The following is a 26,972-nucleotide window of genomic DNA, read 5'->3' as shown; positions in this document are numbered from 1 at the left end:
CATACAAACTGAAAGCTGGCATTATTTTCTGGCTGTTTGGTGTTTCATATGAATTCTTCTGATTGTTCTAGCTCAATTTCAGTGCTCAAGTGGCCAAAGCAGACAGCAGTGTATAGGATGCTAATTAACCTATTTCTAACAGAAAAAAAAGCTAGAACAACCAAGGATGTAGAATATTCCTTTTGTCCTTAGGTCATTGCTTGGACTAAAGCATTTTAGAGTGAAGCTATATGTACTAGAGTGATCCATAGTGTCTTGTGTTTTGTATGCCAGCAAGTTAGGCTAGCTTAACCTTTGGAATGCTTCATCTTTATTAACAAAAACAACCTTGAACCAGGCAGATAACACTGGTCACCAAGATGTCTACTGTTCTCTCTGCCAGCCTGCAAACCCTTCCCCATCCCCCTAGGTTTCCTTTCATGTTTATATTTTCCACCCCACCCACTCACTGGATGTGCTGGAGTTTACCATGATCATCAGCCACAAAGCCCTTGAAGATTTAATGTTTACCAGGAGGTTATATTTAGTATCAGTGGGTAACGTCAAGTCCAGATTCTTTTCCACTGAGGTTCCCGTGGACCTCAGAAGCTGTGTTGTGCTCCACAGATGCAGCACTCTGTCTCAAGCTATAGTGATCTCATTGATAAAAAATTCCACTGGCCTAGTAGTTTAAGAAATCCCCTTTACTCCTGAGAAGATTCCTCACCAGAAAGTGCTTTTAGAAAATCAGGCAAAGCACTTACGTTACAAAATTTTCCTTCCTCTTAAGCAAGTTTTCTGCACAGGCTTACTAGACAGGTTTGAAAATTCTCTGGAGTCACTGGTTACCAGTTAGCATCTGTGATGCATCAGTGGGAAGAAAGAGTGCAAAGCCTGACAGCCATCTCAAGGTAGAACCTCATAGCATCATCATCCACAGCTCTTGTGTTTTGAGAAGTTATAGAGCGCATCGATTCATTGCATTATACAGCATACAAATATATAGAATCCCAGAAATTCTATATGTTACAGCTCCCCCCCAATCACTATGACCTCTAAAGCTGGATAACCATCTGCATTAGTATCTCATCGTACATGCAGAGAAAACACAAAATAAAGCATTGCTCAGTTATTCTAGTGAAATTTCCCTCTGAAAATATGAGTAATGCTCACTGCGCACTACGCCAGAATGTAGGAGCTGGTTTCCAATAACCAGAAGAGAACGTGTTTGCACTAGTTGGTATGAGCTAAGGAGAAGTAGCCACCAGTGTCAATCTGAAGTGCTACTGTGATAAGTGTGCCTGGTGGGGCAGGTCACTTAACAGTGGCTCCTCTGTTGTATTGCTAAACTGTCACAGCTTACTTCTCTATGGCTGCCTGGGCATGGAAAGAGGCTATCTTATTTTAAGGTAACATTATTGGAATTTTTAGGTAATGCTATTTTAAGGCAGTAACACAATGTTAAGGCAACACTAAGCAACCCATATGAAAAAAAAAAAAAAAAAATCAATGTTTAACTTACGTACCATTTCTTCTCAGTCATTTCCCTAAGAAGAATTTTTCTAATGAATTCATAACTGAGACCTGTGAAGGTGGGGAAACTCAATATATTTGGTATTTGAAAGCAGTCTTCTAACACACAAATGAATTGGGCCTCACTCTCACAAAGGTAATGCCAGCATAACAATTAGGCTGGACAAAGTAGGGTGGTATTCAACCTGTGTTTAGGTTGCAAAGAAGCCTTGATATAAAGTACAGATAGTGTTTTAAAAGAAAGGATGGTTTTCAATTTGGTTCTAGTAAATCTGATTTGTTCAGTGTTAATTTAAAGTACAGCATTTAGGCACAACTTGTTTAAAGTTCATCTAAATCAAGGTATCACATAAATGCACATGAAGAAACTGAACAGTAAGCATAAGGTTAAGCATAAGGTTCGCATGCCAATGAAATAAGGTGTATCTTATATTTTAGCACCTCCCAATAACTGGAAACTTACAAGTTTAGCTAGAAAAAAGTGGACTAATTCTGGCTTAAGTTCCCTTTTAGCTTCCTTTGTGTAAGCACATATTGACTGCAAAAGGTGGTAAATGTGCATGAGCTGAAGGCAGGCAATGTTGATAAAGAAACAGATCCTTACAACAGGCAGCAATATGAGAAACTTGACGCAATTCCTCCTGTTACCCAGCTAGTGCTGTGTACCACTAGTTCAGACCATTCTCTAAGCTAGCAGCTCTGGATGCCAGACTGAACATGAAGCTGCCTTCACTGTGAATGGGACACCAGCAGAAACTGGAAGTGCTGATTTCCCACAAGCAGGAGTACAGGCTAAGCAAATTTAGATGCTGTTCCACAATCTCAGTTTTGGTGGCTAGGCCTCCAGTTTTTTTTTTTACTTGTGTTGATGATTAGCTGGCTGGCTTCACATGCCTAACTCACTACCATTGGCATACACTCATTTAACAAATGGCTACAGGACACCTCTAAGCTTTTCTGTCCCATAATACTCTTTCTTATACTGTCTTCCACTTCCTCTCCTTACCAAGCTTAGCAAAAACTTCTCTCAAATGTTATTCCTTGAAACCAGTTCAAACAATAGCCTCAAGACAGCTTCAGCTTTGAATGAAACAGTACACATCGTCCCTGCAGCCTAAACCATAAGCATCCTCCCTTATCTTTGTTTAGTACAGTTGCCCGTTTCTGAACCTTACAGAAAATTGATGTGCTTAGTTATCTTTTAATAATCCTTTAATTTTCAAAACAGTACAAAACTGCAAAGCCTTGATTTTTTTTTTTTTCCCTGAAAGGGCTCTGCAACTCTTGAGATGCATTCTTAATTCTTCTAAGAAAGTTTAAACGCACTAAAGAAGCATAGTTGAAAACATGAAATAACTTCATTAATAGTCCTGCTGAAGTCCTTAATCCAATATGAAACTCCAAAAAAGATTCTAGTTAAGCATATTAATTCTAAGCCAAGATGCAAACAGTTTGTGTTTTTTTGAAGGTAATAAATAAGCAGTACATAGGCTCTATATCTTTTAATCTTAAAATCTCTCAACATAAGTACATGACACAAAATCCGTAAAAGAGTAAGCAAGTTTTAAGACTTACATTTTCAGATTTTCAGAAATAGCCAGTCAGAAAGAAAGGCAAAACTACTGCTGCTCCCTCCATTTATCTCACTAGTTCAGGATTGAGTATTAGGATTCAATCAACTCAGCTGCAAAAGAGTTTGGGTTTAATTGATTGTGGGGAGAATTGAATTGGTGACAGCTGCATTTGCCACACACTTGAGTAGTATTAGCTACAAAAAAAGCAGTGCACTAAATCTTTTGACAGTTACGCAGATTTTCTATGGAAGTCTTCTCCTTTCCCTGCACCCTTTCCAGTCTTTACAAAGATATTAATCATCAGTTTCTGAATGATTAATGACAGGATAGCCTGAAAGCTGTTACCTATGACATATATATGTTTTGGGTCGTTTAGAATAATAATAGGAGATGAATTTGTGCTTGTCTGGCTGCCACAATCCAGTGTACAATACAGTATGTACTTTGAAAAAGCAAGAACTATGTATGACAGTATTTTGCAATAGGAGCAAACATACGATAAAGTTCATAGAACTAAAGAACACTGTGTCCCACCATTATCGTCCTACACCCATTGAAGAGCAGATCTTGTCAAGAATTTCTTCATCCAGTCCAAATGCTGAAGCTTGTTGCCACCATTTTTGAAATACTAGAGAAGACATGACAGAACATATGAAAAGCAATTAATTCTGGCATGTAGGATGTGTGATAAAAATAAATTGTTTAGGAAGACCAGAGTAATGATTAAGTCTGCTATTTAACAGCTGAAGTTACTTGTCATCTTCAAAAAAATCTCTCTGAAATGACTGTAGAAGGCAGTGACCATTTTGCATCCCTGAAGAGCAGAATAAAAAAATTGAGCAAGTACTTCAGAAATTGGGACCATAAGAGAAGGTCTCTCTGCCTACTTTATTGGAGAAATAAAGCTGTTGATAACAACTGATAGAGTTTAGGTATTGGAGGTAACGAGCCTTTAAAGCAAAATTGTACATGTCATTGTCATAACTGAGATGGAGAGAGGATTTACCAAGAAAAAACCTCTTATTTCTCCCTCTTCATCTTTGATGACTATCTTTGAAAGGGGTGTAATCAGCATAGCTAAATATTTTCTCTCTGTAAACTTTTCCCCAACCTTTCTCTGTTTGCTTTTGCTGAGTGACGGGAAGAGGAAGGTGACAATTTGTTTAAAAGACAAATGAGCACTGAGTCTGACAAGGGGATATATGGTCGGGTTATGTTGCATAGATACACAGTCAGTAAACCAGGAAAGAAAATCTACAGAAAGAAAACCAAGCAATTTGTGACTTCCGTCATTCTTTGCAAATTACATTTTGCTGAGACAAGTTTTGCTCTGGCAGTGAGTTGCCAATGCGTGCAGCCTGGGATCTTACATTAGGAGAGCAGAGAGTAATTAAGAGAAAAATCCTAAAGATTTAAGTCTTGCAGATAGTCCAGAATTGCACGTGAGGAGTGTGCTTGTCTTAGAAATTAATTACAGCCTTAGGGAAAAAATGTTCTGAAGTACCTGCAGAGGATTTTTGTGCAGTAGCACATCCAGTGCTTCCCTGCAGGACACTGGAAACTATTTGTATGTCATACAAGTTCTGGATAAACAAATCTTTCGTGAAATTCATTAAGAACTAAACTCAGTCAGGTTTCATCTGAAAAGAAGGTGCCTTTAACCATTCAAAACACAAGTGTTGCATTGTGTTATTGCCTGGTAGAACATGGCTATGGCACATCCAAGAGCACAAACCTGGAACTTGTTTATATTGGACATGTGGTTTCTAGTTCTGTTTTATAACTTAAGTATGTTCCAATTTTTTTCCCGCACCTACCAGACTTGGATCAGCTGTTTGGAAATCAGTGGTGACAGAGCCAAAAATATTCTACTCTTGCAGGACAGTCTTTTAATGCAGAATAGCCTTTGAAGCCTCCTTTCTGCAGTATTTGCAGAGGTATCCTTTTGTTACCAACTAGGCTTTTATTAGGTAGATCCACATGGGCAGTGAGCTCATTATCATGCTGTGTATAGTTTAACAACAGCTATACAATGTAGGTTATTCAAGTTCAAGCACTGAAGCCAGACACACATATCCTGTATTTTTCACATCTTGCAGATTCAGCAGGTCGTACATGGCCTCCACTTAAAAGTTTTTAAAAGTTCAGAGTTCCATCTTTGTAACTACTGGTGGAAAAAGAGACCTCAGAAGCTTTTTTTGCAGCCCTAACAAAAAACATTTACTTACCAGGAACTTGGCACAAGTCAAACGGTACTGAAGTGCACATATCCTGAAACGACCTTTGGTGCAAGGGAAAGATTTTCTGTAATCAGTTACAGCATTTTTGGAGTGTTCTCAGGAATTACAGGCAAAATATTTCTGACGGACTGTCTGTTGGCACTGCAGGCAGTGGATCAATAAGCTATCTTAGATTTATTGCACACTATGTGTTTTCCAGACTGGAACATTATTCAGTTATAAGTTTTATAAGTTTTTGGAATATAGGAACCCAAAGAAATTTCACGGAAGAGCACTATATTGCTGCTATGCATTTGGCAGCTTTCCATCAGTTTTGGTCCTGCAGCAAACAAAAGCAACTCAGCAACACATGAGCAGAATGAGCAGGTTGGGTATGTGGTCTTTACTATCACTGACAGTAGTTTTAAAAACTGCTCAAGGACTGAGTAGAAATGCTAAGCATTGGTTCCAGAGGAAGTTCAGCAGAGGTACAGCAGCTGAAAAAGAGTCATTGAGCTTCTTCAGCTAAATGGCTGTATTTCCATTAGTGGGCCTTACAGCAGCTGAGAAGGGTTAGAACATGGCAGCCTAGTCTGTCTTATGTCCTGCCAAAATTGTCTGCAATGGTGAGCTGCTTGTTAACAACTCAGAGAAATATCTGTCTTGCAATCTGGGATAAAGAAATGAAATTACATTGGTACAATTGGTACAAGACTAGGACTTCATAGATTCTTGCAAAACCTCATGGTGTATATGGGGCTTTCCTAGATTCTTCATAACTTAGGATTCTACTTGAACAAACATGAACAGAGATGCCACTGACTAATTCCTGTTATGTATTATAGGTGGGGGTTAATGAATTTAAATTTGTAATTTCTTTTGATGCCAGCAGAACAGCAAAGTAGCATTAATACACGATTATTTTGGCAGTTTTTGTTTGTTTTGGCGATTGATATATTTTGGAAGACCAATGTGAATTGTATGCAGCTCTTATGCACGCATGTGAAAATCTTAACAGAGCACTGAAAGCCCCTTTAAGGCAACGGAAATTTGCATTTGGCAGATGTATGTCCATACGAGCAGCGCCGATAGAATATTGGCAAATACTAATCTTATTGTATAACAAACCCAGGGTGTATTTACAAAGTTGGTTTTTGAAATTTTAAGAGCACAGCCAAAACAAAAATGGGTGTGTTGGATACCCTGAAGAATTAGTTATCTGCCACCACTCACAGATAGATGTTTTTCTCCTTTATGAAGAGATGCACAGCATCCGTGCCTTCCATTTTCTCCTACTGTAATCATTCTTGGAAATAACTGAATTCTTCTCACTGACACAACTTACAAAAGACTTGCAGAAACAAGGATAATACATGGCTTTCTAGTGCTGTGTTACTAGTGGGAACATAGCTGCATATTATGGGAACGTAATGCTACTCAAGGTTCATTCCACAACTTTCTTAGCATCTCCTCTGCATATACATACATCAAATGAGATCAGTAATTACTTTTACATATTGAAGGAGACTTCCTTTCTACATTTTCCTTCCAGCTTCAGTCAATTTTCTTGTGTTGGCATCTCCTCTCAGTCTGTGGGATAATTTTATTAATGGCACTACCTCGTTGACCAAATCAGCCATGATTTAAGTGAACATCTTTTTGAGTCTAACTACTGGGGAACTGCTTTAATTAACAGATAACTTTCAGAGAATAAGATAGTTGAGCATCCCATCAGGGCTGTCATTGCTGCACTCAATGAAGTAAGTAAAGGTTGTAAAACAGTTGGCACAAATGCTTTCCTGTGAACCCTGTCCCAGGCTTATAAAAATGGGAAACATACTAAGGAAATGTGTTTAGGAACATGACTGTCAGACACCTTATTAAGGTACTAATTATGGAGCTTTCCTTACATAATGCAGAGACAAAACTGGATTGAGAAACAGCTTCTAACCTGTGCTTGCCAAAGCACAGGTGTTCAGCAGCAGCTTCTTCTAAGCAAAGTTTCAGGATGTCTCCAAAGGAGTGTCTTGTTTTGCTTTAAATGGAGTAAAGAACATTTTGTCATTTTGTTTCTTACAATAAGTTCAGTTTATGGAATTGACAGTTTCTGCTAAGCAGCTTGGACTAAGCAAACATGCTGTTCTCTACCTGTAAAAGCTCTCACCTGACTCATAGTACAAGATCTAGAAGGTGAAGGGCTATTCATTCTTAGACCTCATTTCTAACATTGGGTACAGGTGAAAGCCAGGTAGAACTCACTGTTTTTTTTTTTTCGTTTTTTTTTTCTGCATTTCTGTACATTAGTTTTTGAGCAGTGCTGCCTCTGGAGAAAACAATATCACTGACTATATCAAGGCAAGATCAGCTCTATAACGATAAGCTATTGTAAACCTACATCCTTTTCTCCATCTTTTAAAATGACATTATTTGAGAGGCTGCTGTTAATTCCCTGAAGCTTAAGGGATCAATAAAATACAATTAAAAAGTCACAGCTCAGCTCTTTCACTGTGCTTGATAGGATAAAACAATATAGATTAAGTACTCTCCATTTTCTCAGTCAAACATGGAACTTTGCAGTAGCATTCTTTCATCCTTCTTTCATCTTCATCTTGACTGGTGTCCTTACAGACTGTTTATGAGAACATAATTCAATTTTTATATGCTATAGAGCCCTTATTTTTGAATGTACAAATCACTGAGCTTAAAAATTCTTTCCTCTCATTAAAAATCTAGTAGGTAACAAAATCCTGGGTAAATCCAGGTTACACTGTGTATTTCTGTAATAGACATAAATGTTGTAAGCTGGATATGGTCACTGCTGCATGTAGTAGATACTATAGGTCAACTGGGGAGACAGACATTTGGTATAAGCTACATTTTTCTGTATGTTTTATGTGTATACATACACATACACATACACACATGTGAGACATCTGCTTTCACAGATGTTGAGTTGAATTAATCACAGAAAGATGAATGTGTCACAACAACTGATGTGATACAACCAGATTTTCTTCTTTGCATGCTTTGGAGGAATTGAGCTATACTCTCATTTGCAAATGATAGCTTTGCAGGTTACCATTTAACTGTTTTCTCAGCTAAGTAGTTGTAGGGTTTTGTGGTATTCCCTTTCTGAACTAACTAACTTGAGTGCAGTTGTTGCCATTTCAAGTACAAACACAGTAAGAACAAGAATACTGCAGCACAACTGTTTCTCACTTTGAAATCAGACTTTCTTTTTTCTTAAGTATATGGATGTTCCTAAATCAAGCTTGTGCATGGCTTTTCTGATTATAAAACACAGATGCAGCTCCTTACTGCCATACAGAACTCTACTGACATAGCAGTGGTCAGAAAATAATCAACTCTAATTCTTCCAGCTTCTGCATTACTTTCTGTGTGGACTCCTTGTGTCCAATTCCTTCTCCCATATGGCGAAAGAATAAGCTTGAGCTGCCTCACCCAGAATGCTGACTTTATTCTCTTACAGCATTTACAGCCTTGAGTAGTAGAACAGAATGGTTATAGTGAAAAGGTGATGTACAAATGTTCCTCTATAAGCATGCAGACAGCATTGTGTATTTAACTATACAGATGTCCTCTATTTTCTGCACCAAATAGTAAATATCCGTTTGTGACTACTGAAGTATCATCTTTCCAGAGACTAGCATTTTCTTACTCGCCTATTATTCACAAAGAATGACATTCTTAGAAGTGAGTTGTAAAAAGTTTTCTTGTCAAAAGAAAATAGAAACAAGTATCAAAGAATTGAACTGGAATTGATGATCAAAGTGCTGTGCGTGCCACATCGTTTGTAGGAGTAACAACCGTCCCGTTTGGCACTGCCAAGCTGCAACAGCAACAGTCACATCATCTGAGTTTCCCAAAGCTAACTCAGGGTATAGCATAGCTCATGAAATTGCAATTCTTGTTTTCTTTGATTTTATTTACAGTCAGCCTGGTGTAACAGAATCTTCTGATGACTCAAGTTTATGAACCTTGCAACTGCACATGGCATTCTTGAATTCCAGCCCAAGGCTCCTCACAGCTGCCTGCGTTGTGCTGAGCAGGGGGTAAAAAATATGGACAGGGAGTCAAGAGTCAAGTTCAGATCATTTTATAGTTCCCAGACTTAGAATTAGATTGAACAAGAATCTAAAAGGAAATAAGAACAGGTGGGGACTTCTGTGATCTTTTCCAAGTGAAAATGATGTTCCATGCTTAGAATTGTGGACGCAGCCTACAGAGTTGCATGGCAGGGATTGTCTGTTACAATTTCAAGTCTGTTAGAATTTCAGGAATTTTCTATTATGCTGTACAGAACTTTTCCATCTATCTAGAACGCTTCTCCTGAAGGTCTTTGGCAACAGAAAAATTTATTTTGCAGAGTATTTCATTAGCCCCTCTGCTTTAGGCAAGCAGTCTGTTGAACTAATTTGTTGTACACAGAAAGAGAAGTACCATCTCAATGAGCCAGGAAGGTTCTTCTTCTGACCCAAACGAGCAAGGCTGTTAAAGAGCAGATCTGCTAGCTTCTTAAATGATAAAGTGTAGCAGAGCATGAGTAAATGTGCCTGAGGCACTAATAATTTATATTTTAAGAAGTAATAGAGATCTTTTTACTACAATTTGTATGCCTATAGAGCAATTGCATCTCGACATGAATATGACCTCTAGATCTCAGAACCTCCATTAAGTGCTTACTCTACCAATAAAACAGCAAGTCAAAAACACATCCAAGAGGCTTTTTAACTGCTTCATAGAGCAAGTGGTGGCTGCTGGACATTGTATGTCCATAGTATCCTTCCTGCATACTAGCCACATTCTGCATGTAAGTGGTTTTAAGGCTAGACTATTCTGTATGGGGAAGCAATGAAAACATGAGCAAGGCACACAAAGAAAAACAGTTATACTAGATAAAGAAGCCATGTTTGTATGTATGCATATAATTTTATGAATTCCAAAACAGTGATGATGTTCCTTTCAATAATACTTTGAAAAAAAGAAAGAAGAATCCAGATAGTTCCTGCATTTCCTAAGAAAAGAGAGAAGCTTTCAAAGTTATGTATTCCAGGACGGCCTTGACAAAGCCGTCTTTGAAATATGTCTGTGTTCTATGTAAAATCTTCACATTATGGCTATTAAATCCAAAGACATCCTCAGATAATTGGATGCTAACCTGTACTCCTCCATAACCAGATACTCAATTCATTCATTGCCAGTACTTACTGCCAGAGAGGCCATGGCCTCTCTCCTGTATCACAGTCCCACATATCAGACATAACTTGTCTGTGACCTTGCAAGCAGATGTCCAGCAAAATACCATAAAACATAGAGAAACTGCAGGTTCTGAGCTGTACCCAGGGGTGTGCTGAAAGAAACAGTGCTCTTGCAGTGATGCTTATCTACTGTAGCCTCTCCTGTTGCACGGTGTGCTCCCACCACATGAACTGCTGAGGCCTGAAGTTTCTCAGACTCTGATTGAAATTGCTTTCCAGGCCTATCTAAAGAGGAATCAATCATAAGGGCGTCTCATTGCAACATCTCATTAATAACCAATCATTCCTATTTTGTATAGAGTATGAGCAAGGTGGAAACACATGCTTTTGGAAAAAGCTTGAGACACTGGATTGGACATTCTCTAATATTCAGAGAACTGAGTGTATATACCTATGAATTAACTCCACTGCTAACAAAAAAATTAAGAGAGCCAAGAAACAACATGTAGAAAAGACTGAAAAGCAAGCTGAAACTAGAAAGGAGTAGATAACTTGCTCTTTTTTTTATGTGTGGGGTGCTTAAAGGAGATTGTTAGATGAGAAGATGCAAAATAAACAGGAAAAGTACTGACAGAATAGGATATAAGAATGAGACTTACAAGCGTTGAATGTTGAGCTACTTGTGTTTTCTAAAAAGTTGACCTGCTGTAAAAGTGTGCACATCAGAATATGAGTACAACTGTTTTCATGGAATCTGGTTCTGTTATTGAGAAGTAAAACTGGAGTCCAGGCTTAAATGAGAAGTATGGCTTTACAGTCTGGGTAAAAGCTCTTCTGAAGTGTATGCAACAGAGTTGTGCATACCTTGAATGGAAGCTGCTCATGTCAGGCATCAGTCCTACTGTTTGATTACCAGCCCATAAAATTACTTCCCAGAACTGCCCGTTTCATGAAGCTGGATGCTCTATATGGTCACTGACTGATGCTGCTCATAAACTACTTCAGTACCACCTTGCATTCTGGTACAATGCATCCAGAGTCAAAAACAAAAGTAAAATTCCCACTCCTTTTCTCCTTATGGGAAACTTTCAGTATTAAACTGCTTCCCTCAGCTATAAAGCGACACTTATAAACTCTGAAGTATCACATTTCACGTATGTTGTGTTCTGTGAGGCTGTTGATTAAACAATTTGAAAGTTCACAGAGATATTTCATAGTTATAGCAAAAGGCAACTTTCCTATTTTTTGTTTGCTTGGCTTCTAACAAAATAAGATGTCATCTTGTCTCCAAATCCTGGGAGATGCTGTGCGCATAGTATGTCATAACTGAACCCTCAGTGTCTATTCATGCCAAAGTATATGGACTTCAGTTGGAGGCAGAGCACTTTCAACATCTTCCAGAATTCAGATAAATAAAGCACAGGTCTAAGTTTAGATGAATAATCCTTTAGTCTGTTATTTTACATAGCGGGACAACCTTTAATTAATTCGATAAGCTTTGCTTTTACAAGCATTTCTCTGTTTTTAGTAGAAAAGAATAATAAAAAAATCATTGATGTATCAACAGAGAAAAGACTGATTCATGGGGTCATATGATTCTTTCTTTGCAGTTACTAAGGCAAGTGCTGGTAACAGCGCGGGGAGCCAAAGTTTCACAATTCCAGCAGGAATTCAGCCGTACTTCACACCAGATACATATAATTTATCATTACCTGTTTGCATGCTCTCCCACTTAAAACATTTGAATTAATACATGAAGGATCAGAAACATTACTGGGAACATTTTGATGAAGTCAATTTTCATCGAAAGCCCTGTTTAAACCGCTACAGAGGCAGTTTTTGCATTCATTGTATAGACAAGGATGATTTGTGATGTTTCATTTTGATTTCAAACATTCTTAGAATGCAAGCAACTCCAGGTTTGAGGCTTTATGTTTGGTCAAACTTTTAAGTTCTTATCTTCCAAAGTAATTCATTAGTGAGTTTCATTAGGAGAGAGACAGTACGGATTGGAAGGCGGTGGGGAAATGTGTGAATACATAATCTCTTTTTCCACTGCAAGCGTGGGCTGGAGAAAGAGAGAGTGCCAAGGAGTTTAATCACATTACGAGCTCCCATGGAACAGTCAGATGTCTGATCTAGAGCTGTTTTGAGCTTGCAGAGTAGGCTGGGTAACAAGTGAGGAATTCTGAGGTAGCAGAGGACAGATCCAGACAGCCGTTCGTAATGGAAACCTTGTGTTTCTATTGGTACCTTAACTACATGTTCCCTGCAGACACATTTGGTTCAGTTATGTCAGCTGTGGATAAGCTTTTTTTTCCTTCCTGGAAGAGGGAGAATCAAGGCTGGGGAGTTCTCCTTTTTGGCTTCAGCTGCTGGTGGCACAACATTCTTATTAACAGCCTTCTTTGCTGTAACAGAAGGTGAGCAGTGCAGCTGAAACCATCTGTTTGTAGCATACAGTGCAGCATGCTGACACAAAAGCAGCATGGACTGTAAATGACTAAGATCTTTGTCCAGCAGATACATTCACCAATGTCCAAATTATTACTTTACTTTTCAGATTTTAACTGGATTCATTTGATAAAAACTGTGTTGAGTATTACGGGCACTTGAAGAGCCCTCCTCCAGTCCCCTGTCACTCTAAAAGGCTTGAACTGGCTCATCAACTGGCTGAAAAAGAGGAATAAAATCCCACATACCTTCATTGATGTTACACTGTAGACTGTACACTGTAAGAGACCAGACTTCTCTGATCTGTGCTGAAGGCACAAAATTTTACCTAAGGAATGAAGAGAGCCCCTTGCACAACAGGCTGTTGGATACAGGCAGGGACTCCAGGCTGAAATTCCTCTGCTGGGGTGAAGCAATAGGTCCGACTTGCTGATTAGTACTTACAGTTTTTCGTTTTGTGGTCCTAGGATTTTTTTGAAGTATATTTACTGAAAAATATAATTGACCATTAGAAAAGGAAAAACATCACCACCTTTTAGTTTTGTCATTCAGTAATACCCTAATATGTTTAAAGACTCTACTCACAGCATTTCTTTCTCTTATTTTCTATTCACAACAGAGATTTTAATGATCGGTTCTAATTCTTAAATTCATAGGACTGGATAGAACAGTAAATCAGAAAAATCCATTAGTTAAAGAGCTACTATACTGATCCCAGGTGAGAGTCACTTTGCAAACAGTCTGATACTTCAGTGTGGTTTGGAAATGACACACCTCCTCTCCCTAGTATGCATCACTTCATCCTTTCAACATAACACAATTTAATTATCTTGCAATTAAGTGCAAAGGCAATGGGTCAGCTATTCATCTCCATTCTTGGTACAAGCCACAGGAGAGAGAAATTAAAGTGGAAGTTGCTGCTCTTTTAAGTCAGCAACATTTCAGCTGTTTTCCTGAGCGCAGGTTGAGGACCTGATGCCTCAGAGATAAGAAGATCCAGTAAGAGTTTTAGGTTTACTGAAAGGAATTTACAGGGAGAAATTGCAGGGGCCTAACTGAAAGAAAAATACAACGTTCAGTTTGCATTATTTTAGAATATAAGGTTGCTTTCTTTTCTGGCTGTTGGATTCCTATCGTTGTAAGAGGTAGCCAAAGTCTCGATTAGTCAGAGTTGTACAGATTAAGAGGTATTGCAGTAAATTTAAAGTGCAGTGCTTTCAAGATGTACATGCTATCACATTGCTATCACATAGAAAGACCACGGCAAATATGACTAAGGAGAGTTTAGACAAATACTATGTATGTGGATTTTGACAAGACCATCAGGAGGATACTGGCTGTAAGGCAGTTGCCACCATTAAGTTGTGCATCATTTTTGTTGGTCATCAAAAGAAAGCCTTACCCTGAAACATCATCATACTTCTGTGTGGGGAAAAACATACAGAGGCTTCTCTTTCATACCTGCCACGGCTAATCACTGCATTAATACTCAACGTATTAATGACCAATGTACAAAAACAATTGGTCTAACTACATCTGGATCTAATCGCTAACTCCCACTGAAACTTTGCTAGGAACATCAGAAGGGAAGATAGAAAAATATGACTTCTGATGTCCAGATTAGGGAGGCATCCTTCTTACATGTACAAATTAGAGCATTACGTAAGATCAGGAAATGAAAGAAACTATTTTATTCACTCACTTAGGCTGGGAGGGAGTCCTTGCTTCCATCTCTCTAGGAAGAGTTGTGAAGCCAAATGGCATTTTTGGCAGCTACGCCATGTGTACTAAAAACATGATGTGAATGGTTGAAGTGATCATGAGATCCTAGTTTAAACTTGTAGTATTTGCTCCAGGAATATTTTCAGTTAGACTGCTATGATTTATAATTCTTGTAAAGGTGGACAGGGCACTCTGCAACCACCTTGGCACATTTCACCTGCAAGCCCTTTCCTGTTGGCTCTTTTACTCTTTGCTGCTCTCCCATGCATTTCAACCATGCCACATTTCAAACGAGTGAGAAAAAGATGGCTGGAATGGTGACATTTGTCTGACACTATCTTTTTCTGTCATCTATTTTTGTCTATTTTGCAACTGACTTTATTTAGAGCCTCAGACACAACACAGCTGAGATTAGATGAAAGCAATGTATAAATAACTATCTTTTAAATGACAGCGTTCTCTACAGAATGTAGAATGTCTGTGCTCAGACATAATGCAAATGAAGATGTGAATTACACAATCATTAATTTATTGGAGAGGCAAGAATATAACCTCATCATGTTGTGAAAGGAACAGTTTGGAGTTTTGGGCAAGCAAGACTGACACAGAACAGTCTTGCTGTAAAACCTTGTCATGCAGAGTGCTGACGTGGATGTGCTGAACAGTTCACATAACACGTATTGTTTAAATAAGTAAATGATGTTGGCACACAGTCTTGCTGTTTGACAGCTGATTAACATATCTGAAGGCATCACCTGTGTCTTACTGTTAACAACTGACTGTGGTTAAGGCTAGGGTAGGAAGTCTGCATTATTTACATTTCTCTAGCATTGTAGCCATTGTTATTGCAGTATCTGAATGTGTGTTCATCATTTGGATTTGAGTTGTTCTAATTAGTGTTGATTATAAAGGTAAATCACACACTATAATCTGTGTTCTTGGATGTGATAACACAAGAACTTCCAGAGCAAATAGTAGCACACATTAACTTATAATGTAAACCTTCTGTTTAGAAGAAGTATGTGTGTCTAAACAACTCAATGAAAATGTTAAGACACAGAAAATAAACCAAGGATTTAAACAGAAATTATGGTGCCTCGTGCTGTTCTTGCCCAGTAATAGTAGTAGTTCCACACGCAGAAGAGCCAACAACCTATTTGATTTAATGAGTGGGTTTATTAATAGAGATGCCCACACCTTCAAGTGAGTTTGCACATATGTCTGGGTATGTCTCTGTTGGAAATCTGAACTTCAGTTCCTAAAATTCCATCACATCACAGATGATGGAAATAGCAGAGACAAGCACAATTCTGTCAGCAGGTCATGCAACCTCACTTGTTGTTGCTCTGGATCCTAAGGCGGGGGGGGAGGGTGTTATGTTCCAGAGCTTAATAACATGTGAAAGTTTTTCTTTGATTTGGGCATTCATAATGATCTCCTGCATTGGGATTCTGGTATCTAATGACAGTCAATCTCATTCTGTAACTTTTCACTAAGAACATTACTTGAACCTCCTCCTATTCACTGGCTTAATGGAGCCTAACACTGCTGAATTTGCTATCTCTGTCAGATTTGGTTATCAGAGATATTTTGTAGGTCTGAACAGACACATGACTGCATCTGGTTTGTGTCATTTTGAACTAAATCTCCCCAGTATCAAAAATTTTAAACTGCCTGGTTTCAGTTTATAGGAATATGGAAATTTTCGGGTTTGGATTTTTTTGGTCCCTTTTTCAATACTTCATAAAGAAATCACTATTTGTCTAATACCAAAGCTATTTCTTATTCTCTTTCTCAAACTCAAAAGGTTAAAGGTTTGTTTTTTAGCTATCCAAAAATGCTTGTTTATAAGCAAGAGCATAACAGAAATGAAAATATTCGTAAATACATGTCAATGCTATTGAAGGATGACTTTCTTTTTTTAAATAACAGCCAGTCTCAAGAAACATAGACTGTTTGGCTGAGTGGTGGTTTTTTTTTGTTTTTTTTTTCCCAGGATAGCATTTCCTTTCTTGGAGGAAGAGTGCTTCAGTTGCATATCTATTTAACTGTCTGCTCTTCATCCTTTCCACCCAGCCTGCTGCTGGTCAGTGTTTCCAGATACATCTTAATTTTGAATCTGAAAGCGTAGAAATTTAAGAATAGCACACAGTGGCACGTTCAGGTTTCTGTCTGTTTTCATGACAACAAACAGTTCTGTCTGGTGAAGCAGCAGAACAGAGTAAAGATCACACAGCAAATTGTTTCTGGCTGACCAACTGTGGTTTTGCATTTGGAATCCTGAAGTCCCAGGAAACAGAATTTCTTTGTGGCTTCACAGCCTTGGCATATGCTTGAGGATGAGAATGTAATGCATCCCAAGTCTCACAACCTGTTTTGGTATTTCAATCATTTGTAGGTTATATTTTAAATGTGCTCAGACCTACCGTACTTGCTATGATTTTTAGTTGTCATTCAAATGCTGGATACAGAATCATTGATCATTAAGGTTGGAAAATACCTCTAAGTTCATCTAGTCCAACCGTCTGCCTACCACCAATATTGCCTACTAAATGATGTCCCTGAGTACCACATCTAATTGTTTCTTGAACAACTCCAGGGATGGTGACTCCACCAGTTCCTTGGGCAACCTGTTCAGAGCAAGACAAATATCATATAGATGAGCCAGTAGAACAGATGACTCCAGGGCCTATGTAGGATGGTCACTTACACCAGAAGGGAGTACTCAAAATTATACGTGGATCAGGGTAAAGTCAAGAATGCAGTATAAGTATGGTAAAAATGAAGCTTGGTAGACATCAGATCTTGCTCCATCATTCCTGTAGTTCCACAATCTTTCTCATAAACAGATAGAGATGTCTTGATATAAATAAATAACAGTTGACAAATATAAAATAATAGAGGACCTTTATGTAACACCATAAGTAAAGATTGACCTCATATCCTTTTGAATCTTTTCCAGCGAGAGTGCAGGGAGGGGTATTTTTTAATGCTGCTTCCAAGCATGGGCAATTCAGTAGTTTCTTTTGGCAGTCTGCTCTGGCAGACAATATAGTCAGCATTAGTAGCTATGTCTGTGCCACTGAAATAATTTCAGAAGTTAGTGCACCTGCAAAAGTCACTCAGTCTTACTCAGTGAGCACTATGGGTTTCTTAACACAGCTGTTTGTACATTTTTTCCTTTGAACTGGGTGGAGTTCAGGGAGAAACCAAAAATGTTCTTGCTTGTGTAATCTTCAGTTAAGATCAGTTGACTGTGATTCTCAAATGTGATCACCTTTTGTAATTCTAACTCAAGCTATGTGATGATGTGCTCTGGCAAAGGACGTATGAAGGCTACAGAAATTCAAAGCTACTTAAAATTGTTAAAAATTAAATACTCATCTTTAAAAGGCATCCCTGCCAGCCTCTGAAGAGCAGAGGTCTGAATTTCTTTTTGCTCCCGTTATTTTCAAGCACAGCTGTTTGTCTTTTGGAGACTCCTTAACTGTTCCTAAGGCTCATACAGCATGATAATATTCTTCCTGTCAAGATATAGCATTGCAACTCTCAATGCACACACTGACATACTTGACATGTTAAAAGATATCTCAAATACAGCAGTAAACATTTCCACATTAATTTATAGGATCAAATTCTGCAGTCATTCTATTAAGGCAAAATTCTAAGTACAACATGTCCATGGGTTAGTGCTTATGCAAGACATCTCTTCTCTTGGCTGCATGTTCCTTAATGAGATTTAGGCAATCAATTCATAGAATCTCTCATTCTCTTGATTGCTTTACTGCTAGTAAAAGGACATTTATATATAACAACTTGCCTGCACAGAATACCACATCCCTTTTGTTTGAGAGATGAGTCTGATGACAGACTGTGAATTTTCACCTGCAGTTTTGAAGCAGCAGCTAGGTCTTTGCCTTAATTAAAACAAGTTTGTTCCAGACAGCGCTCTGTGTTGTAATGGACTAATGACTCTCATATCTACATAAGACGTCCACCTCAACAATACAATTTTTCTTTGAGGAGGTATTGCTAAGCCTCAACAAAGCTGGGAAGCACTCTAGAAAACTGATCACCGCTAGAGTGGTGCAAACTGCCAGGTAGTACAGGGAAGAGCAACGACCAAAAAGATATGAACCAAATTTAGAGATGGCTGAGGGAAAAAATATTTCCTAGGAAGAAGGAGTACAAATTGTAGACAGCAATTGGAAGAAAGACATGCACCCTCATTTTTTTTTGGCTGGGCAGTCAAATAATCACCACAACCATCATTAACAACTCAGGCAGGTGAGTATGACCCTGAATGTTCCCAGCCATATCTGATGTGAAATACAAGGGAGATATGTTGTGAAATATCTTCATCAACTCACTGTTAGTGCTGGATAATACAGATATTACACAATCTTGCTCCAGAACCTCGTTTGGAACTGAACTGTTATGCCTACTTCTGGCTACCAAATGTTAGACATAGGAATGAACATCTGATGCCATGTCATTTGCTTTGAGTTTCACAGTATTCTGACCAGAAGCAGCAAAACACTGTATGTTTTCCTTGTCTGAAAGCAGTCATCGTCTGGGGCTGTGTTTCTAGTGAAGAACGTGTGTTGTTCTCTTTTGCAATGAAAACAAACACACAGAAGACTAACTTGGGCAACAGAAATGTCCAAAGACCATTGCCTTATGAAAAAAGAAAAAAGCCATATCTCAAAGATGAGAAACTTTGAACCTACAGGCTAGATCCACCTGTCAGACTGTGTCATTGCTCTTGTTGCCAAAGTTCTAAAGTCCTGCAAGTGCATCTGTTGCATGTCCAAAATACAGGGAGAAGACTGGTGAATTTGGTTGCACAACTGTTTTTACTGGCATGTCCCATCATAGGCAGGAGTGTATCCAACAGATGACTGGATACATGACAAATAGCCAAAATATTTGCCTCCCATTTATTTCACATTTCATTTCTTTCAGCAGAATGAGATGTATTCTCAACAGCTTACAGGAGAAGGCTCATGAGGACATAGAATGAATTTGCATGGGGTTTTTTTTAGCAACTAAACTATATCAAATAAACCAGTTGGTGAGGCCCTAAGATTTTAATCTTTAGTTCTGAAAGCAGTCCTGTTCATCTTAGCTGTCGTCTTCTCCTTCTCAGGCTGCACAGCCAGTACAAGTGTGCAACTGCAGGCCTCTGAGACTGCCGTGCACAAGCACCCAGTCCTGGGAGAGATGTTTGCTATGTCTGAGATCTGCTAAGAAGTGCATCAGCTCACTGGGTCACTGGTCCCAGGCTCAGCATCACAGGTCATGGGTTTTAGGATACATGCCACTACCCTCACAGTGGGATGTTTACCTACTTGAAATACCTCCCGCCTAAATAAGACCTAAGGCAGTGAACAAGAGAAAACATTGCACCTCGCAGCAAATGCAGAAAACACAAGCATGACTGTGGAGAACACGAGGTGAGAGCCTCACATTCGGTGCCTCAGAATTGCCATCCTGTACTTTCACTGCAATTGTTTTCATGTAGCTATAGAGGGAGACTTCGTAACACCGTCTGGATGTTTACACAGTGAGTTAGACAAATGCAGGGACAGCTTGGAAGCGAATATTCAGTACGAATACAGTTCCAGAAGTAAAATCCAACAGACTGCCAGAGATAATGAGATGTGACATCAGTGAAGGGCCAGGATCCCTGAACGTCCAGTTATTAAGCAAGGTATCAGTAGTTTGATTTAAAAGACTTCTTAAAACAGAATGCCACAGTGGTCTCCCACCCTGGCTGAGAACGCCACTGCCTCCATCCCCTCGCCAAGTAGCATCTATCTCACTCCAGCCTTTTTGTCTTAACTTCTGCATATGAAAAACAGGGATAACACTGCCATGCATCTCCTAATCATGCCACGTTTGCTTCCTGCAGGTGAGCGGCCTTTTGAATGCAGCTGGCAGGAATGCAACAAGAAGTTTGCTCGCTCTGATGAACTGGCCCGCCATTACCGCACTCACACTGGAGAAAAGAAGTTCAGCTGCCCTCTCTGTGAGAAACGCTTCATGCGCAGCGACCATCTGACCAAGCACGCCCGTCGCCACGCCAACTTCCACCCGAGTATGCTCAAGAGACGAAGTGGGAGTAATTCAAGAACAGGGTCTGTCAGTGACTACAGCCGCTCAGATGCCTCAAGTCCAACAATGAGCCCTGCCAGCTCCCCATAGACCTACCTGCACTGGATGTCAGCACTTTGCCTCTAATACCTAATGCAGAGTTCTGTTTGTGTTGCACACATTTTAAAGATCCTATCGCTTTCCCTCTTCGGTTTTTCCCTGACCCCTACTTTTTATATATATATATATATATATAAAATCAGTAAATAGCTGCCTCCCACTGCAATTTTCAGTCACATTTTCTTCACCCGACCACACAGCGGCCATTCTAACCTCATGGACATAGTTATGGACTTACATGTTCCACTCATGACTCCTGCTGTCTCAATATTTCATACATTTTACAACCACAAACAGATCCTCTTGATTATTCTTTATAAGAAAATGAGAAAATCTAAAAAAGAAGAAAAAAAAAAAAACCAAAACATTTTAATTCACCTCAGGTGTCAAAAGTAGTTTTGTAAGACCAGATTGCACAACATGAACATACATAACACTTACAAATCAACTGTGTTGGATGGTGTCCCCCTTCTCCTTTCTCAGGGATGGATATTTATGTTACACAATAACTACAATGAAGACACACCCTAACCGCAGCCTTATTCTGTAAATAGATTTGCACTCAGAAGCTTTTTGTTAGGTTCCTTCACACACTGGGAAAAAAAAATAAAAAACAGACAATACAAAAACCAAACCAGTACTGGAATGTAGTACCAGACTCTTCTATTGTTTGTATTCCTGGCTATACATCTACACTGGGGAGCATCCAAACAGGATCTTCTTTCTTGAAACTGCCCTCTGCTTTTGACAGCAAGCTACCATCTCGCGTCATGATGAAGAGGCTCCCAAACCAACTTCCTATTCCAAAAATCTCCATGAAATTGATAAACTACTAATTATTTTTGTTTGTTTTATGCCAGATAAAATTCTGAGCAAGTAATTCTAAACAAGATGCCTTAAGTAAATAATCTAAATCACGAGGAAACGCGTTTACACTGGGTAACACTGTATTACAAAGTGACACGGAATCTCAGAGGCATTCTTTTTTTCTCCAAGTTCTTAAGCTCTCTGCACTGTGGAGCAGCAGGGACCAGCAGAACACTCAAACCAAAACACTGACTTAAATGATTTTCTTTATCCTTTTTTTTTTTTTTTTTTTTTTAAATTATTTGTTTTAAATGAACTACGGAAATAGAGTAACTGAACTAATGCCCATCACTGGTTTATCAAGGTACTTACCTTCTGTACAGTTGTATCTTAGTATGACAAATTGCTTAAGACAGCCTCTGTTTCCTGTTGTATCGCAATCATGGTCACTGATAAAAGGAAGAGAAAATTGCAAGGTATTCTTCTGATTAGAAAAATAAAATACACATTTTTAGGCGTTACAAAAAAAAAAAAAAAAAGGCATTTTAGCTCTCCTTAACGTTTCTTAGAAACACACGTATCAGCATAAAGAAAGGTTCTGTTATTTCTGAAGAACTGCTTCAAAGATAAAGGGAATCTTAGCTGTTTTTCAATAATTTTGAAGTATTGGGCATAATATAGAGCACAAGGAAGTAGACCTTCATCATGTTTTGTATTGTAAGAAGTACAGCAAAAAACCAGAGCATTGCGATGTCCCAGCGACATACGCTTTGTTTTGGCTGGTTCTGATGGTGCATACTATAAATCAGTCTTTCTGATTCTGGAATTTTGGGTGTTTTCTTGTTTTTCTGTAGATTATAAAATGCAGGTGAGTGTAGCATGATAAGGCAAAACTCTCAATGTCAATGCCATCTGATATCAAGTTAATGCTTACCCATTCCAAATGAGCTTGTATCTTACTTGCTAGCTTGCATTGATCCAATTCTGCAAGGTTTTTTTTGTACTGTATATTAACTGTGAGAGGCTAATATAGATTCCTAAGTAGTTTCATGGGTACTTCCATAATATATGCATTATTCCTAATACTATATTTGTATGCATAAATTTACAGACAGTTCAAAGCGCAGATATTTCAGTATTTTCTCATGTTCATTTGCCTCAGATTTCACCTCCAGAAAATCATAATTTCCCCTTCTGAATTGGAAGTCATGCTAGGCACAGTTCTACTACTGCATTTACAGACAATGAAGGAACAGGGTTCTTTTGTGAAACAAGCATTGCTGGATTTCTGGGATGAGCTGCCTAACCACTGTATAGTAGGGGAAAGCCAGATTGTTTTACCTCGACAGATTTCTTGTTTTAAATCTCAACTACTGAGATTTTTAAAAAGTAAAAACTTTATACTATTCAGGTAAGAGGAATTTACATTCCAATCATTTCTGTGACTGATAAAAGTGTTCTTGTGCTCTAGTCAGGAAAGGCACAGTTAAGATCTCCAGCTAAAGGAATTTTACAGGTCAGTTGTGCCATGTGCACATACTTGCAGTCATAAACACATTTGTCATTATCATTAGACCATAAGAGGGATATGGAGGGAAAAAATAACCTAAGTATCAGCAACAGTCATACATTTTGTGTCCTAACTTCAGTTTGTTCTAAAACCCCCTTCTCCAATAAGACCATCATTTAATCTTTAGCAGAGGAGGAACCACTCCAGTCCCTTCACCAGAGTGTAACGTTCACCATGAATCAGTAGACATACTGCAGATTTTTGTAGCCTCGAGAAGGAATATTCCCACCATGCTGTTAGTACTAGGATTACGGGAAGTAGAGATTATGGGACAACCTATTCTGAGACAAAAACTAGTTAATCTTTAACTCAAATAGTAATCTAAAACATGTTATGTATTTTCCTTATAGAGATTACTAACAACAATAACTCGAGGCTATTAGGAGGGAAAAAAAAAAAAAAAAGACTGGGACAAAGCTGAATTTCCAGTTGAGCCAGTTCATCTAATATGAAGGCTGTGAGACTGCATGTAGCCAGCATAGCTACACATTCAGTAAATTCTCTGCAACTTGCCATTAAAACTTTTTTTTTTTTTTTTTAAACATCTTAGCTGTAAACACCTCAGAGTCTGTTAGGCTGACAGCTGAATTGCCAAGTTTTAAAATCCTAGTTGGAGCTTCAGATCTCTCCATTAAATACTTCATAAATGATAGTTCTAGGATACAAAAATGAATTCCAAACCACTGGTAGTTTTCAGTGCTGAATGTAGGAAAAAGCTTCTCTTGATATTATCATGCATCAAGTGAGAGTTTGGGGTTTTGTGAAGCAGAAAAAACAGCAAGCTCTTACGACTCTGCACACGATTGTTTCTTCTCAGATTTGCAGATACAAGAAGTCTGAACAGTTTGCATTTTTAAATCTGGTCACTTGTCCAAACTAACCTCAGATTTTTACCTTTTTGTTGTTCCACCCAGCTGTGTGACCCAATCCAGTCTTCTCGCCCAGCAGCTGGCACTGCACGCTCAGGAAGTAACTGCTCTGGGAAGGTGTGAATTTCTTCCTACTTCTCATTTCCCCGTGCAATCTGTTGAGGTGCATCCTCACAAACTATAAAATTGCCTTATATATTTCTTTTTTTTTTTTTTTAATTTCAGAACCCAGGAATGGGTTTATTAATATTAAAAAGCTCCAAGAGTTTCTTTCCTTTTTTTTCAGCCATGATTCTAGCTTCCTTTCAGGATCTGAGCTGATCTGCTTTGCTATAGAAAAAGAGTGCAAATTAAAATCACCACCTTACTACCATCATCCAATTGCAATTGAAGACACTCACAATCTCCTTCCAAACTATCAGCTCAGGTCATAGCACTGGGTCAAGGCGTTAACTGTAGTACGTGAAAACAGAAATGAAAGGAGTATTAATGTCCTCCAGATGTCTAAGCAATTTTTTTTGCTGATATAAGACTTGCCCTTAGAAACTCATTCCATTAAGCCCATCCTGTGCCCAGGATTCCTTTTTCATCTTCCTTCTTATAAAGCAGTCCTGGTAAACCACAGGCAGCTAGATTTTATTGTGAGAACTCTTTATATCTGCAAACTACTTGTTCCTTGCTTTTGTAATACATGCATAGCATTTGCTTACATTACATAACTGCAAAAATACGTATTTATAACCAAACATCGGAAGCCTATGTTTGGTAACACCTAATTCTCATTTGTTCCCAACCTTGAGTATTGCATTAATACTTGCAGTAACTTTTAGTTCTGTGAGCATGTGTACACCCTTAAAACCTCATTACCTTCTACCCAGAAGTTCAGTGCTTTTCTTTTTTCATGCAGTCAGACAGGAAAAGGCTGTCTGAGGAGCTTACCTGTTTCAAGGTATTCACATTCAAACTGGTTTTCTTTCCCAAGAGTTTGAGTTCTAGGATTTGCACTGTGTGAAATGCATTCTTGTTTTGGGGAATACAATTTATAAAGAATAAGAAAAATGAACTCTGCATACTAAATAAAGCTTGCCTTTCCATTGCCATTTGATTTACTAATTTCACCAGGTAATGCCTACAAACTGACTTTCAGGTGCTGTTTTACTCCCTCACACCATCTGTTTATGCATTGGGTGCTAACATATAGTCTGTATCAGTGAACAGTATGATGAACATCTGTATTTTCAACATTTTGGAAGATAATTTTCTCTTTGCTATGAAAGTGGTGATGTGCTGGAGCAGGCTGCCCAGAGAGGTTGTGGATGCCCCTGGAGGTGTTCAGGGCTGGGTTGGATGGGGGCCTGGGCAGCCTGGTCAAGTATTAGATATGGAGGTTGGTGGCCCTGCATGTGGCAGAGGGGTTGGACTTTCATGATCCTTGAGGTCCCTTCCAACCCAAGCCGTTCTATAGTTCTATAAAGCTCCAGCCTTAAGCAGTAGAAAATAGCCAAACTCTACTTGTTTAGCTCATAAACCAGAATAGAGAATGCAAAAATCCACCCACTGGTATATTTTTTTTAATACGAATTTTTTAAGTGTATGCACATATATGTATATATGTGCATTGTGTAGTATGTGTGTGTGTATACATAAATACACAGCAGTGTGTATGCACTACACACAGAATAATGAAGGGATGTCTACAGAGCAAAAATAGGTATCCATTTCATTCTAACTAGCGATGGGTCTGAACCAAAATCCTAGATCCAAACACCGCTGCCTTTGGAAAGTTTGAATCTGGATTGGGTTGGCTTTTTTTGAGATTTGTGGTTTAGTTTCATCTCTGGTTACGTGTATATGCATTGTGGGGGATGTGTGTGCACGTGCACATGTGCTTATTCACGTGTGCCTGCCTCTGTGGGTGACAATGTGCGTGCCAGTAAGTGTGCACATGTTTACATACATACTTCCAGCTTCGGGGAACTGTAATGTTACTGGTGTCATCTTCATCTTCTCCTGGACAGTTCTGTCTACAGCACATGAATACTTCCATGGGTCACTTTCAACTCTATAAATCACTACATTGAAGTATTACAGTTGTACAGTTATATATTTCATCTATACTTGCTCTGCTGTAACTTTTTACGTATTTTGTACTTCATAGATTATATATTGTGATAATGTCTATACAACAACAGTAAAAAAAGGAAAAAGGAAGAAAATTAACAACTGTAAAGCATCGTCTTAACATGTATGCATGGTTAGTGACGTTTACATTTTTCAAAATAAAATTTGTTATATGAAATGTTGTTTTTCTTATAATTTTGTTCTCTTTCCCAGTTTAATACCCCAACTGGGTACTATCCCTGCTGTTAGTTTGAGGATTGATGTGTTGTTCGATATCCGTTTAAATTTTAGCCAGTGCTACTGTTTAAAATGGGATTCTTTTAAAACCACTGAGAAAACATTTATGTGATGTTTGCTTTGCAATCTTTTTTGTTTTAACTGGTATTGTAGAGTTACATAGTGAAACTCCTTTCTCAAGACTGGTGTATACTGTGCTTTACTTTATAAGATAGTTATGGGATAAACGCGCACCAACTGAAGAGTTAACCATCCTTTCTTTCAAAGCTCAGCTCTTTGCACATTGCCACAAGTGGCAATGTCCTATCAAAACAGCACTGATCTAATCTCACAGTGCTCCAAGACGTTTCATTTTCTCATTTCAAAGATGATGAAATCAAAGCACGAGTGACTGAGTTAATTCCTCACATACATGAGGCTTTAGCAGACATGTCCCTTGGGAATTAACACCA

At 38.6% G+C, this 26,972-nt stretch overlaps 1 protein-coding gene across 1 annotated transcript in view; it reads left to right on the top strand.

Annotated features, from left to right (window-relative positions):
* KLF13 (KLF transcription factor 13) overlaps positions 1-26,432 on the top strand; it is a 30,124-nt gene extending 3,692 nt beyond the window's left edge. Inside the window, exon 2 of the mRNA XM_031616440.2 lies at positions 20,615-26,432. Coding sequence (XP_031472300.1) covers positions 20,615-20,907 — 293 coding nt within the window. The 3' untranslated portion in view covers positions 20,908-26,432. The remainder of the gene's footprint in view (positions 1-20,614) is intronic.
* The last annotated feature ends 540 nt before the right edge of the window (positions 26,433-26,972 follow it).

The sequence above is a fragment of the Phasianus colchicus genome, chromosome 12 (assembly GCF_987193195.1).
Source record: "Phasianus colchicus chromosome 12, bPhaCol1.hap1.1, whole genome shotgun sequence".
In the NCBI taxonomy this organism is placed as follows: domain Eukaryota; kingdom Metazoa; phylum Chordata; class Aves; order Galliformes; family Phasianidae; genus Phasianus; species Phasianus colchicus.
The sequence above is the reverse complement of the archived record's forward strand: the minus strand, read 5'-3'. Positions and strand labels throughout refer to the sequence as shown.